Source organism: Cetorhinus maximus, chromosome 5 (assembly GCF_964194155.1).
Source record: "Cetorhinus maximus chromosome 5, sCetMax3.hap1.1, whole genome shotgun sequence".
Classification (NCBI taxonomy): Eukaryota; Metazoa; Chordata; class Chondrichthyes; order Lamniformes; family Cetorhinidae; genus Cetorhinus; species Cetorhinus maximus.
Genome location: NC_135883.1, coordinates 58,232,457 through 58,247,830, shown reverse-complemented (window position 1 = coordinate 58,247,830; position 15,374 = coordinate 58,232,457). Strand labels below are relative to the sequence as shown.

Here is a 15,374-nt window from a genome sequence, read left to right as displayed (position 1 = left end):
AACCTGGCAATTACAGGTGAGTCCATTTAGTGTTGATGGTGGGGACACTTTTAGAAACAATAATTTAGGACAAAATTAACAGCCACTTGGACAAGCATGGACTAATAAAGGGGAGCCAACTTGGATATGTTGAGAGCAAATAGTGTTTGACTAACTTGATTAAGTTTTTGATGAGGTAAAAGAGAGTGTGGATGAGGGCAGTGCAGTTGCATATGGACTTTCAAAAGAGGTATCATAATGTAGATTATGGGTTTCAATTCAAGCCAATGGAATAAGGAGTAGCAGCAGTGTGGATACAAAATTGGTTGAGGGGAAAAAAAAACTGGTTAAGGGACAGAAGCAAAGTTGTGGTGAATGACTCTTTTGTACTGAAGGGGGATATACAGAGGAATTCTCCAAGATTCAGAACGAGGAACAATGCTGTTCTTGATGACATATTAATGACTTGGACTTGGGAATACGAGGCACAGTTTCAAAATTTGCAAATGACACAAAACTTGGTAGTGAACAATGAGGAAGACAGTCAGAGATATCAAGAGGACTTCAATAGGTTGGTGGAATAGGTGAACACATGGGAGATGAAATTGAACACAAAAAAAAAGTGTGAGGTAACACATTTTGGTATGAAGAATGAGGAGACACATTTCGTATTGAATGGTACAATTTTAAAGGGCATTCAAGAAGCTGTTTGTGCACAAATCTTTGTTGGTGACAGAAGTTAACAAAAGCAGTTAATAAAGTATAAGGGATCCTGGGTTTTACAAATGGAAGCAAAAGCCAGGAAGTTACGCTAAACATGTATAAAACACCAATTTGGCCCCAGCTCTGGAGTAGTGTGTTCAACTCTGGGCACCACATTTCAGGAAGGATGTTAAGGCTTTGGAGAGGGTACAGAAGAGATTTACTGGAATAGTTGCATAGATGAGGGATTACAGTGGATAGACTGGAGAAGCTGGGATTGTTCTCCTTAAACAGAAAGGACTAAGAGGGGATTTGCTACAGATGTCTGAAACCATGAAAGTTTTAAGTAGTTTCTCTGTTTCCAAGGGCTGGAGGGACATTAACCAGACACCACGGATTTAAGGTGACTGGCAGAAGAACCAGAAAAACTTTTTTACACAACAAATGGCGAGGATTTGGAATCACTGCTTGATAGGGTGGTCGATTTTTATTTCTCTAGTCAAGGACTGAGAGCGTCGCTGGCTAGGCCAGCATTCATTACCCATCCCTAATTTCCCTTAAGGCGGCAATGATGAGCTGCCTTCTTGAACCGCTGCAGTGCATGTGGTGTAGGTAGGGTCCCAGTGCTGTTAGAGAGGGAGTTCCAGAATTTTGCTCCCATGACAGTGTAGGAACAGCGATGTAGTTCTAAGCCAGGATGGTGTGTGGCTTGCAGGGGAACTTGCAAGGTTCTGGTGTTCCCATAATGCAGATTTAATAGCAATCTTCGAAACAGAATTGGATAAATTGTCAAATAAGGCAATATTGGAGGGATAAAGCGAAAGGGCAGAGAAATGGAGCTCTTGAAAGAAGCTGCGCAAATGTGATGGTCCGAATGGCCTCTTTTTGTGCGGTACTATTCTTTGAATCTTATGAATATGGTAGCATGATGTGTTACTGGGCTAGTGTTCCAATGAGGCCTGGACTAATGATTCAGAAACATGGGGCTGAATTATATGAGTCACTGTGGTTCCCACCCACCCAAGCTAAAAGCCAGGGGGAGCCCGCCCATGGGAAGAGCTACTGCCCCGCAGCCATTTTGGCCGCTAATAGACTGGAGGCCTGATTTCTGCCCCATAAACACAGGAAGTCCTACCTCAGAGCTGCCAGCCAATCTGAGGTGGGCAGCTCTCTAGTATCGGAAGTACCGCCATGGCCACTGCTGGTAATACACCTGAGACTTCAAGAGGCATTCAGTGATGGATCAGAACTTTGAGTGGGGGTCGAGGAGGGGAGGGGGGTTGATGAGAGGATGGGGACTGGGATTTAAGAGGCCATGAGGAGACCGGGTTGGTGGGGAGGGGCGGGTAACACCTTTTTATGGGGGTGGAAAGGTGGGGTGTCTTCCAATGGGCCCAAGGGCCAGTTAAGGAGGAAACCACCCGTCCACCAGCAACTGTGCAGGGAAACCTGCCAGGCTGGCCACTTGGCATGAGTCTCTCCCTCCACCAGTTCAATTAGTCCACTGGCTCTCTTCCATTGCTGGTAGAATTGTCGTGGGGGCAGGAGTGGGTGAGTAGATGGCGGGCATGCCGCATGCGTTGACATGCCTCCCTGTACCATTTTCAAACCTGCCAGCAGGGGAGCATTAAATCCAGCACATGAGTTCAAATCTCACCACTACCTGCTGGGGAATTCAAATTCAATCAATTAAATAAATCTGGAATAAAAAGCTAGTATTAGTAATGGTGATCACAAACTATTGGACTATCGTTAAAAACCCATCTGGTTCACGAATATCCTTGAGGGAAGAAAACCTAAAGTTCTGGCCTATATGTGACTTCAGACCCATAACAATGCAGTCGACTCTTAACTACCAAATGGCCTAGCAAGCCACCCATTTGTATTTAAGGAGGTGCCTCACTTCATCTCACAAGGGCAATTAGTGATGGGCAATGAAGGCTGGGTTTATGGCAAACACTCAGATCCCATGAACAAAAAAATTCTCTAAGTGGCAGTCCACAGAATGTGATAACTGCAATCAAAACAGTACAAGTTGCATTTAAGTACAAACCAAATGAATAAAATAAATTTTTACATTGATCATTTGCTGTTTATAGACAAGGCATTTTTATCTAAGTCATACAAGACTGAACTAGTTTTTGAAAACAGCCAAATAAATATAGAACAGTGGATATTAAGATCACTGAGATCTTATTGCTTTCAGTATTAAGGAGGGGCTTGCGAAGAAGCAAGGAGCTAAGTTAAAGCATGAAGAGCATGCTATCAATAGATCTTTCATGACTCCTCACAAAGGTATGGCATTTCATAAAAATTCTACACCCTTGTTCTGCACTCGGGCACTGAGAGCACATTATGATATTTCCTATCATTCAATATGTAGTTTAAACAACTCTCACCCAACTGTAGCAGACTTATGGGGAGTGGGCAGGAAAGTGGAGTTAATGCCAACAATCAGCCATGATCATATTAAATGGTGGAGCTGGCTCGAGCGCCGTGTGGTCTACTCCTGTTTCTATTACTTATGTTCTTACTTACCCACAAATATCCATGTTCCATAGAGACTGAGTTAGGTGCATCAGATGCATTACAGCATTCCGGGTTATGAATAGCACATTCAACCTAAAAAATAAAATGCATAACTTGAGGAAAGTATGGTTTTCACAATTTTGGCATTGCTTCATGTTAGTAGACCATATGACTGGAATGGGCCGGCAGGAGATCACAGTCTATCCTGTTTTTATTCAATGTCTGCACATGCATATTTTCCAGCTGGGGGATCATTCCAGTATGAGCAGAAGCGGGAAGAAAAAAATATCAGCCAGCATTCTTATCTGGCCTTTAGACGCCGAGACAAATTGTCACCATGCCTCTGGGTGGCATGAGCAGGATCTGCAGAGACTGGGGATCGTCTTGGTTTACCATCACCATGTTTTGCATTTACCCAAATGACAGGCTGTAAAATGAGTCAGTACTTTATGGTTACTTCAACTGCATGCCAAAACTCGGCAATTCCAAGCAAAGGTGACGTTATAAGAATGGTAGCACAGTTTCCAACATGTGGTGAGAGGAATCTTCTGTTATTGAATGTGTTAGGAAACCTTTGTTTCCAGGTCAAAGAAAACACACAACAGATGCCCATTGCCCTATGATATGTGGTAGTTTCTTTGACTATAAATGTAACCTGCACATGCCTCAGGCAAAGAAGCAAATCATTCATTTAATCAAGTATAGGATATGATACAGGCAAAATTGTTATCATTGTAAAACACCATTTAAAACAATTACTGAGGAATGCAGTAGTTGATCTGTTTGAACAAAAGAGCACAAAATATGATGGTGACTCTTGATTTGTGCTCTCCAACAGAACCAGTAGTTTCAGCAGTGCAAGGTCTGTTTACCATCAACTCTTTAAGCTCCCATTAAGCTCTCAAACTGCTGTTAACTGTTACAGAGAACACACAAAGAAAATAAAACTGCAGATGTTGGAAATGTGAAACAAAAAGAGAATACTGGAAACACACACAGCATCTGCAGAAAGAAAATACAAGCTAACATTTCAGGTGCGGGCCCTTCGGCAGAATAGCTGCACTTATCAAAACAACTCAATGAGCATTAAAAATTCATTTTCAAAGAATTTTTCTGTTAGCTGGTGGTCTGACATGCCTGGAAACAAACCAACATGCTCTTGCTACCAAGGGAATGAAATTAGTCTTGGCGGTAACATGAAACGGGTATTAGTGAATCAGCAACATTTTCCAGGGACTCTTTCATTGAAGCTAATTCATTATCATCGTTTTGCGCAACCACCCAGCACAAATTACATGCCTCCAATCCAAACTATTCAGAGATCCAGATAAATGGGAGCTTTCTTTTATAGGACTTGACGTGCATACCTTTATTCAAGAAAGGGCGGAGACAGAAAGCAGGAAACTATAGGCCAGTTAGCCTAACATCTGTCATAGGGAAAATGCTTGAATCCATTATTAAGGAGGTTGTACAGGATACTTAGAAAATCATAATGAGATCAGGCAGAGTCAACATGGCTTTGTGAAAGGGAAATCATATTTAACTAACCTATTAGAGTTATTTGAGGAAGTATGAGCAAGATGGATAAAGGGGAACCTATAGATATGGCGTACTTGAATTTACACAAGACATTTGATAAGGTGCCATATCAAAGGTTACTACACAAGATAAAGGAACATGGGCCAGGATTTCCCGGTCGGCGAGCAGAGCCCGCTCGCCAACATGTAAAATGACGCAGGATGACAGCGGGTGGAACTCCCGACATCACCCCGCCCCATTTCAATTTTTAGGTAGGGGAGGGCTCAGCAGAATCAGCTGTGTGCCCGCCGACCTGTCAATGGCCAATTGATGCAATTGACAAAGTCATTAAAGTAATTAGTGGACCTGCCCGTCCAACCTTAAGGTTGGTGGGCAGGCCGGGAGCCCTGGCGGGCATTAGAAAAAATATGAAACCTCATCCAAGGGCGGGATGAGGTTTCATGTAGGTTTTTAAAAATGTAATAAAAGTGTCTTTGAAAGTGATGGACATGTCCCAACTCATGTGACAGTGTCACATGAGTTGGGACACGTCAGGGAAATCTTACTTTTCTATTTTTAACATTTTTGAATTTGGTGCCGATCTCCCTGAGGCAGCACATAGCCTCAGGGAGATGAGCGCGCTCTTTCATGCGCATGCGTGAAAGAGTGCACTCTCGGCTCAGGGAATCCCCCCCCCAATGCCCACACAGGGAGCGCATTGCGTTTCCTGGTGGACGTCACGCTGGGCGGGCCTTAATTGACCCTCCCATGTAAAATGGCAGCGCGCCTCAGATGCGTGCCTCCACGTGCCCACTCCTAAACTCCCCCCCGCCCCAACGAGGGGGGAAAATTCTGCCTATGGTGTAGGGGGTAACATAATAGCATGGATAAAGGATTGGTTAACTAACAGGAAACTGACAGTAGAGATAAATGGGTCTTTTTTAAATTGGCAAGCTGTTACTAGCGGAGTGCCACAGGGATCAGTGCTGGGGCCTCAACTGTTCACAATCTACATCAATGATTTGGATGAAGGGACCAAATATATGGTTGCTAAATTAACTAATGATATCAAGATAGATAGGAGATTAAGTTGTCAAGAGGAGGTAGCGAGTCCGCAAAGCAATATAGGCAGGTCAAGTGGGTGGGCAAAAATTTGGTAGATGGAGTATAATGTGAGAAAATGCGAACTTTATCACTTTGGCAGGAAGAATGGAAAAGCAGTATACTATTTAAATGGAGAAAGATTGCAGAATTTGGTGGTACAGACGGACCTGTGTGTCACAAAATGCATCACAAAAAGTTAGCTTGCAGGTACAGCAAATGATTAGGAAAGCAAATGGAATTTTGGCATTTATTCCAAGAGGAATGGGATATAAAAGTAGCGACCTTTTATTGCCACTGTACAAGGCCTTGGTGAGCCTACATCTGAAATGTATATAGTTTTGGTCTCCTTATTTGAAAAAAGATATAATTGTGTTAGAAGCAGTGCAGAGAAGGTTCACTTGGCTCATTCCTGGAATGAAGGGTTTATCCTATGAAGAAAGGTTGAACAGGTTGGGCCTATACCCATTGGAGTTTAGAAGAATGAGAGGTAATTTTATTGAAACATGCAAGATCCTGAGGGGACCTGATATGGTCGATACTGGGAGGATATTTCCAATTGTGGGGAGGCTACAACTAGTGAACACTGTTTAAGAATAAAAGGTCTCCCTTTTAAGACTGAGATGAGGAGAATTTTTTTTTCTCAGAGGGTCATATGTATGTGGAATTCTCTTCCCCAAAAAGCAGTGGCGACTGGGTCACTGAATTTACTCAAGGCAGAGTTAGGTAGATTTTAGATAGACAAGGGAGTCAAGGATTATGGCGGGGGGGGGCGGTGGCAGACAGGGAAAGTGGAGTTGAGACCACAACCAAATCAGCCATGATCTTATTGAATGGTAAAACAGGCTACCAGAGCTGAATGGCCTACTCCTGCTCCTAAGTCCTATGTCCCTATTAACTTTCCCTAGAGGGACACATCTCATTTACCTAAGCGCAGAGAACTTGGGTGCAAGTTGCAAATTGCCACAGCTTGGCACCCCCAAGCTTGAGCAGGGGCCTCTGAAATTTAAGAGCTAAAGTCACATAACTTATCAAAGCACATTAGTTAACATTTCACTGCTTGTCCAATTAAGGTTAATTTACTCATTAGAGCAACACCTTGTATGGTTATCTGCAGCCAATTGAGAAGAATCCCAATCCCTAGTGACAGGTTGATTCATTCAGGCCCTGTTAATCAGCATGTATGGCTGGTCATTTTTTAAACAGTGCTTTGGAATATTGAAAACATGCCTGGGGCTGAGATAGTGGAACATAGATACTCTGGAATACAAGAATCAACTTGGATCTTAATAACCCATATCTAAGCATGTAATCTCAGCCCAAGAACCCCAAAAGACATAAAAACAAAAAGCTAAAAGCTACTGCGGATGCTGGAAATCCAAAACAAAAACAGAATTACCTGGAAAAACTCAGCAGGTCTGGCAGCATCAGTGGAGAAGAAATCAGTTAACGTTTCGAGTCTTCACGACCCTTCGGCAGAACTGAAGCATAGTTAGGAGAAAGGTGAAATATAAGCTGGTTTAAGGTGGGGGGGCGGGGGGGAGAGAGAAGTTGAGGGTGTGGTGATTGTGGAGATAAGCAAGCAGTGATAGGAGCAGATAATCAAAAGATGTCACAGACAAAAGGATCAAAGAGGTGTTGAAGGTGGTGATATTTGTCTAAGAAAAGTGCTAATTAAGAATGGAAGACAGGACACTCAAGGTACAGCTCTAGTGGGGGTGGGGTGTTTTAGTTTTAGATTTAAAAATAATGGAAATAGGTGGGAAAAGAAGAATCTATATAAATTATAGCCCCAAAAGACAATCCACTTGCTAACTGAAACTGTGCAGGGCTGTGTCTAAAATTAGGCACAGTTGATCCATTAAGCTGCCTACCCACTCTGCTCCAGATCAGCAAGTTTGGCTTTATCATGGGATTGCCTCATCAATAACACTTCGCAAATTTACTTTGGGAACTCAAACCGTAGTATCTTTGGAATATTATACATAGCTTTATTGGTAAATAGATCTAAAATCCGATCTGTGGCTGGAGTCAGATAACCATCACTAAAATGGAACTTGTAAATCTCACCTTGAACTCCTGCAGTTTCGACATCAATACAGGCATGTGTCTGACAAGGAGAGGATGCTTTTGTCGCTTTACTTGTTTCCCATCATCCTCTGCACAAAACCAGCCCAGCTGGTTTTCATCCCCTATTTTAAGAAGGGGAAAAGAAGACGATAAAATTGAAAATTTACTACTGGCATTTTTTTTACATTCTGAAATATATTTATATGAGAAACTTCAGAGACATACCAATAAATCATATGGGTATTACATGAACACTAATTGCTCAATACACATGCTTCATTTTGAGAAGGAATGACTTTCTAATTCTGATGTTTCAAAAATCAGAATTTTGTCCAAGTGATCATATCCTTTCAGTTGTTCCTTGTATGATGATGATAATGATGATAAGACACACAGCTGGGTGTTAAATGTAGAATCCAAAATATTAGCAAAGAGAGAAAAAAAAAATCACTTATTTGACTAGCAATGCGCATCTTCTGCCAACGAAAACTTACCAAGGGCCAATTTGGCCATCTGTAAACTACTCATCCAGGAGAGTTTGTTTGTTGGAGTAAATGTATTAAACACTGCTGTGAAAAATGAAGGTCTTCCAGATCTGCAACAAAAAAGACATATCAGACATTTTGAACAATAGTTTTAAAAGTTGTTGATTAATAACATTCTTAAACGCGGTACCTTAATTTAAAATAGTAGCTTTGACTTCTGTTAGCACCAAAAGATGCATTAGATATCACTTACATATGGTGTCCAATTGGTAAGGTACAAGTGCAAGATGTACTCTATGCCAAGATATATCTGTTCAACGTACTGAGCTAAATATTGCCTTTTGCACACATGGTGTGGTCTCGACATCCTTCTGCGATTTGGAACATCCAAACACTTGCAAAATTTTTTCCCCAGGTTTGTACATTACCCCTTTCTATTACCAAGGGCACTTCCTAAGCCAAACATGCATAACTTATTTCTGTTTAGTAGGTCAATGCTTCCAAACACTTGTCTTCAATTGGTCACATTAAAGAGTTTTTAAAAGGCATCAGTGAGATAGAAATAAAATTTAAGAATAAAGAGACTAAGCAAAGATTTATTGAATACATATCAAATAGACCCTGAAATGGGGTCACTAATGATGCATTTCAAATCTTGTAAATGTTATTACTAATCCTTTGTTCTGCACCTCTCCATGACACTGTGGGTAGCATCATTGCAATTTCTGCAGCTGGCGGTGGAGCATTTTCATTCTCATGCAACAGAACAGAAATAAGAATTGATGTAAAATAAAAACGTACACCGTCCTTGAAGAATTTAAACCTTCATAGTTTTTGTGCACCAGAGCTCCAAATCCATGTCCTTGGACTTCCTCACTTATAATTAAAACAGAAAGTATACTTCACATATATTGGTTTATTAAAAAAAAACATTTAATGCATTTTAAGAAATAGGTGGCATTCCAAAAATAAAATGATCAAAAGGAGTCTGTTGTATATGTGTCATGCACCTAAAGGACAGGCACTATCTAACCCTTTGAGAAAGCATATGGCAATACCTGGCAGTTGGTCTGAGACAATCTTATTTAATTTAAAATTGAATTTCAAAATAGTACAAGCTCTGACAGATGTCAACAATCAACAGAGAAACTCTGAATCAAAATGACTGGTGGAACACGTAAAAAAAAGTAATTAATTTGTGAATTCAAACATTAAAAAAGACTTAATTTATAATGATGTTGCAATCTCAAATGGCTCATAAGCATCAATGTGATTCAAAATGATTGAAAAATGCAGCAACTCCACTCTCCCTTTGGGATCCCTACGTGCTCAATATTAGAATATGCTCAATACCAACTTGTCTGGTTTTCCAGGCAGCTGCAGTTGAATTCTACAGCGATCTGCTGCCCTTATTTCTTCTTCTTTTTTAAATATGAGTTTCTGAAGGCCTGCTGTCCAATCCTGGCTCACAATTGGATTTAAATTCTGTAACAAAGATTTGTAACAGTAGGTGAATTAATAAGAGTATTCGCACAAAGCAGATCTAGAGGCATTAATTAAAATTACTAGTTTATACCAGGTACTAACTCTATTATAAAAGATTTTTTTTGAAGATGGCAGATGGGCAGCTGAGGAATTGTATGCAATTCCTGTAGGAACTTCAGGACACTTCATGTGCCTTGGGGAACCACGTGTGCTGGAAATGTCTCCAGCTCTGAGCTTGAGCTCAGGATTTCCGATCTCGAGGGACATGCTGTAGTCACTACAGAGCATCAGACAAGATGAAAGTCTCTCAGATCATATGTTCCAGGAGGTGGTTGTCCCACAGGCAGTAGGAGTTCAGGATAGTAGATGGGTGACCATCCAGGAAGGAGGAGGAGGTACAGAGGTCTTCATGGTGTGTGCCACTTAGGGTGAGCAACTTTCACAACAAACTAACAAGGGACAATTTGTCATGGCTGTAGGATTAGGGGGAGGGGAGGGGGGGTGGCTGGTGAACCTGGGAGAGCTTGGAGGGGCGGGGCCAGACAACTTTTGTACTTTGCATGATGATACTAATGGCCGCGCGACTCACACTCCTCTGATATTGCTAGCTTAAACTCCAGCTCGACAGCCCCCATCAGAGGTCGTCAACATGCCACAATGCATGCACAGACCAAAAGACCAACAACAGAGACAGCAAGTGTTGAGCTGCTATGGTCAGATCTTCAGGTGCAAGTGAGGAAGTTAACACAGCAGGATCTCAAAAGGTCAGAATCTATGGATTACTTCCAGGCTCTAATGAGAGTAGAGGGAGGAATATAGGGAGGATCAATGCATGTCTTGAAGGATCGTACAGGAGAGAGTGCTTCAGATCCTTGGAGCAGTTCGATCAGTTCTACTGCAGGAGGGACTTATTCAAAAGGAATGGGTTGCACCGCAACAGGACTGAGGCCAATGTGTTTGCTAGTGTGGTTGAGGAGAGCTCAAACTAATTTGGCAGGGGACAGGTAGAAATAGAAAAGAGGACTAAAGTGCATAAAGGAGCCAGAGTTTTGGGTAGTACTGGAGAAGGAAGTAGCATCATATTTGATAGGAGCCGACTAAGATGGTTCACAGGGAATACAGGTTTATAATACGTATATGTAAATGCACAGTGTTGTGAATAAGGTCGGTAGCCATATGGGAATATGATGTAATGGCAATAATGGAAACACAGCTGAAGCGTGAGGTCTGAGTGTATAATATTCAAGGAATACAAAGTGTTCAGAAAAAAGCAGGGAAGGAAAAAAGTTGGGGTAGCAGTATTGATTAGGGAAGACATTGTAGTGTTGAAGAGAGAAGATATCCTTGAGGAGGCAAGGAGCGAATCCATTTGGTTAGAATTGAGAAGCAAAAATGGTATGATCATGTTATTGGGGGTACTCTAAAGGCCTCCAAATAGCGTCTGAGGTGGAGGGAGTGAATGTTTTTGGAAGGGTTGCCAAACAAGTGGGCTACTTTGTTTTGGATGGTGTCAAGCTTCTTGAGCGCTGTTGGAGCTGGACTCATCCAGGCAAGCGGAGAGTATTCCATCACACTCCTGTAAATGGTGGTCAGGCTTTGGGGAGTCAGAAGGTGATTTACTCGCCGCAGGATTCCTAGCCTCTGACCTGCTCTTGTAGACACAGTATTTATATGGTTAACCCAGTTCAGTTTCTGGTCAATGGTAACTCCCAGGATGTTGGTAGTCGGGGAATTCAGCGATGGTAGTGCCACTGAATGTCAAGGAGTGATGGTTAGATTCTCTCTTGCTGGAGGTGGTCATTGTCTGGAACTTGTGTGGTGCGAATGTTACTTGCCACACGTCAGCCCAAGTCTAGATTTTGTCCAGGTCTTGCTGCATTTGGGCATGGACTGCTTCAGTATCTGAGGAGTTGCGAATGGTGCTGAACATTATGCAATCATCAGTGAACATCCCTACTTCTGACCTTATGATGGAAAGAAGGTCATTGATGAAGCTGCTGAAGATGGTTGGGAGAATATCCAGGGGATGTTTTTAATTATTGGCAAAAACATAAATCTTTAAGCATAGAATAATTGAGTTTTACCATACCTGATAGTGTCCTTTAAGTGTACCAACGAGCTGTGTAATCTGGCCAACCACACTTAAATCATGCATTAGATTTTGTAAATCCTGATACAGCTGGCCTGGTCCCATATACAGTTTGTCTGGAAAAATGAAGTTGAAATATATGAGGAGCGGGTTAATAGAACAAAGTAAAATTTCACTGATAAAACATACCAAGATACAATAAAATTGTTTCCGCAGTCTGAACACCAGGTTATTAATGTCACAATAAATCAGAATAATTTTACAAAATGGTTACTAAAATAGTGCTGTTAAAAGTTGAGAGTAATTCTTGTAAACATGGCCCAGATTTTTTGGTCAGCGGTGCTCATCGCTGTCCTCAAAGAAAGCTAATTATAAAGATCTAGTGATGTCAGTGGTGAGGATTTCCCCTTTCCTAATATTAATTTCATTCTGACAGTAGCTATAGGGTATCACCGGTGTTCAGCTACGCTAACATCAACAAGCAGGCTAAATAGCCAATCATACTGAAGGATTCTCACAGCCTGCAAACTAGGAAGTAAAAAATATTAATTATCTTTCACTTTTTAAAACATTTTACAGAAAATAAAATGAAGATTGGGACATAGACATGGGATTAAGGTAGAAGTAAAACAAACTTCAAAAACAAATAATTGTTTTAAACATCGATGGAATTTTATCAAATTGGAGGAATTTGACAATTAGTTTTTCAGGACCAGAGAGGTTGTTCAGCAATAATTTGAACTTAGTACACCATTACAAATGCAGGGCTGGATTTCACGGACCACCTGCCAGTGTGTTTGAAGGTGGGGGTGTCTCAAAATAAAGCACTAGGCCTTCGAAAAGCCTTCCTGCCCACCCCCGGCCTAACTCCCATAATTACAGTGGACAGGGCAGGCAGCCCACCCACCCTTGGGCCTATTGAGGCCCTTATGTAGCCAAATAATGGCCACTTTACAGCCTCTTTCCACCTCCACTGCTACATTACCTGTGGCAGAGGAAAGTGGATGCTAGGTGGGTAGCCTCGAACTTTCACTGCATGGGCTGCTGTTGGGCAAGAAGGTGGGACCTCCTTTAGGGGTCCCCTGTGCCCATCAGAGGCAGCACCCCCCTCCCCTTTAACCCTCCTCTCTGACCTTTCAATCTTGACCCTCCCACACCCCCCTCTCTAGGATCTGCCAGCAGGCCTGTCCAAAACCCCGGACTTGCCACTGCTCAATCCTGGGACTGCTAGGACTACAGAGCTGCTGAGCGGCAGCTCTCTAGGTAGGGATTTACTCCCAGATGGGGACGGAAGTCTCACCCTGAAACAGGCTTTTGGGCAGGTAGGCTGACGACGGAGTTTTCCATCAGCGGAGGCTGGAAATATGGTACCTGGTAAAGTCCAGCTCAGTTATATCTCATTCAGTAAGGTGTTACACTTTTTCAAGGGTTTTTACAACAAAACTTATAGCGCAAAGTTGGAAGTTTACATCAATTCAAGTGATCTCTAAAGATTCCCAGCGGAGGAGACTTCAACAGCACACCCTGTGGAGGAGGGAATCACTGAGAGCAAGTTTCAGGTTTTCACATGTAAACGCAGGTGAAAATTGAGAAGGGAGGTGGTACTGGAAAGGCTGGCTATACATAGGGTAGGTAAGTCATCTGGTCCAGGTGGCTTGCAACCCAGGTTGCTAAAGGAACTGGCAATGGAGAAAGCAGAAAGGCTTGCCAGAATCTTCCAATCTTCCCTAGAGACGGGGGGAGGTGCCAGAGGATTGGACAGTGGCGAACATGACACACTTATTCAAGAAAGGATGTAAGGATTGTCCTGACAACTGCAGGCCAGTTAACCTGGCATCAATAGTGGGTAAGATTTTAGAAACAATAGTCAGGGGAAAAATTTAAGAGGCCCTTGGGGAAGTTTGATTAATTAAGGAGAGCCAGCACCAATTTGTAAAAGACAGATCATGCTTGACTAATCAATTTGGCTACTTTGATGCAGTAACAGAGAAGATTGATGAAGGGAATGTGGTCAATATGGATTTTAAGAAAATGCTTGACAAAGTACTACATAAAAAGCTGGTTTGAATCAGAAGGTGGTGGGTTCATGTCCCACTCCCGGAAACCAAGAACTGCGATTGTACTCAAAAGAGTTGCAATCTGTGACTGTTCATAACTCGAAAGAATAAAAGGCTGGTTAGGCTTGTGAAATAAGAGTGCCCATTTGGATAAAAAAACAAATTGGCTTAAGGACAGAAAACAGTGAGTCATGGTAAATGGTTAGTTATTTTTCAGACTGAAGGATGGTAGTCAGCAGTCTTCCCCAAGGATCAAGGCTGGGATCGCTGCCCTTTTTTGCTATACATAAAGGACTTGGATCTTAGAATACAGAGTAGAATTTCAAAAGTTGCTGATGACACCAAATGTGGAGGAGTGGCAAACAGCGAGGATGACACAAACCGTTTGCAACATGACATGGCCAGCAAAATGGGCAGACAAGCGGCAGGTGGAATATAATATAGAGAAATGTGAGGCGATGCATTTTGGCAGAAGGGATAGGGAGAGGCAAGATAGGCTAAATGGCACAATCCTAAGGAGTGTTCAGGGACAGAGGGACCTGAAGGTGTACGTGCATCAATCTTTGAAGGTGGCACAACATATTGAGAAAGGGAGGCATTGAGTAGAGAGTTCTGCTGAACCTTTATCAAATACTGGCTAGGCCCCAACTACAGTACTGCATCCAGTACTGAGCACTTAGAAAGAAAGTGAGAGGTGCAGAAGAGATTCACCAGAACAGTTCCAGGGATAGAGGATTTTAGATACAATGTTAGGTTGGAAGAGTTGGAATTGCCTCCTAGGAGCAAAGGGGATTGAGGGGAGATTGATAAAAGTGTACAAGGTTATGACAGGTTTGAATAAAGTAGACAAGGAAAAACCGTTCCCATGAGCTGACAATACAAGTACAAGGGGGACAGGCATTTAAGCTGTTGGGCAAGAGATGCAGGAGGAATGTGAGGAGGAACTTTTTTTTAATGCAGCAAGTAGTAATGACGTGGAACTTTCTGCCCGTGAGGGTGGAGGAAACGGAACTATATTGCCATTCCTTCACTGTCGCTGGGTCAAAATCCTGGAACTCCTTTCCTAACAGCGCTGTGGGTGTACCTACACCATGTAGACTGCAGCAGTTCAAGAAGGCATCTCACCACCACCTTCTCAAGGGCAATTAGGGATGGGGCAATAAATGCTGGCCGAGCCAGCGAAGCCCAAATCCCATGAATGAATGAAAAAAAAATCAATAATTTCAAAAGGAAATTGGATGGCCACTTGAAGGAAGTAAACCTGCAGGGCTACAGGGATTGAACGAGGGGAGTGGGGCTGACTGGATTGCTCTGCAGAGAACTGGCATGGACCTGATGGGCTGAAGGGCCTTCTTTTGT

General features: G+C 42.4%; 1 protein-coding gene and 1 long non-coding RNA gene across 4 annotated transcripts in view; one reads left to right on the top strand and one right to left on the bottom strand.

Moving 5' to 3' along the window:
* arhgef10 (Rho guanine nucleotide exchange factor (GEF) 10) overlaps positions 1-15,374 on the bottom strand; it is a 340,903-nt gene that overhangs the window by 106,712 nt on the left and 218,817 nt on the right. For 2 of the 3 annotated variants that reach the window (XM_078541897.1, XM_078541899.1), the window contains 6 exons: positions 11,959-12,074; positions 9,742-9,869; positions 9,186-9,260; positions 8,394-8,494; positions 7,900-8,021; positions 3,220-3,303 (listed from right to left, as the gene is read on the bottom strand). In XM_078541897.1, coding sequence (XP_078398023.1) covers positions 3,220-3,303; positions 7,900-8,021; positions 8,394-8,494; positions 9,186-9,260; positions 9,742-9,869; positions 11,959-12,074 — 626 coding nt within the window. The remainder of the gene's footprint in view (positions 1-3,219; positions 3,304-7,899; positions 8,022-8,393; positions 8,495-9,185; positions 9,261-9,741; positions 9,870-11,958; positions 12,075-15,374) is intronic. The other variant, XM_078541898.1, reaches the window with a different exon arrangement.
* Positions 1-15,374, top strand: part of LOC144680666 (uncharacterized) — a 475,346-nt gene that overhangs the window by 369,906 nt on the left and 90,066 nt on the right. The gene's annotated exons all lie outside the window — the stretch shown is intronic.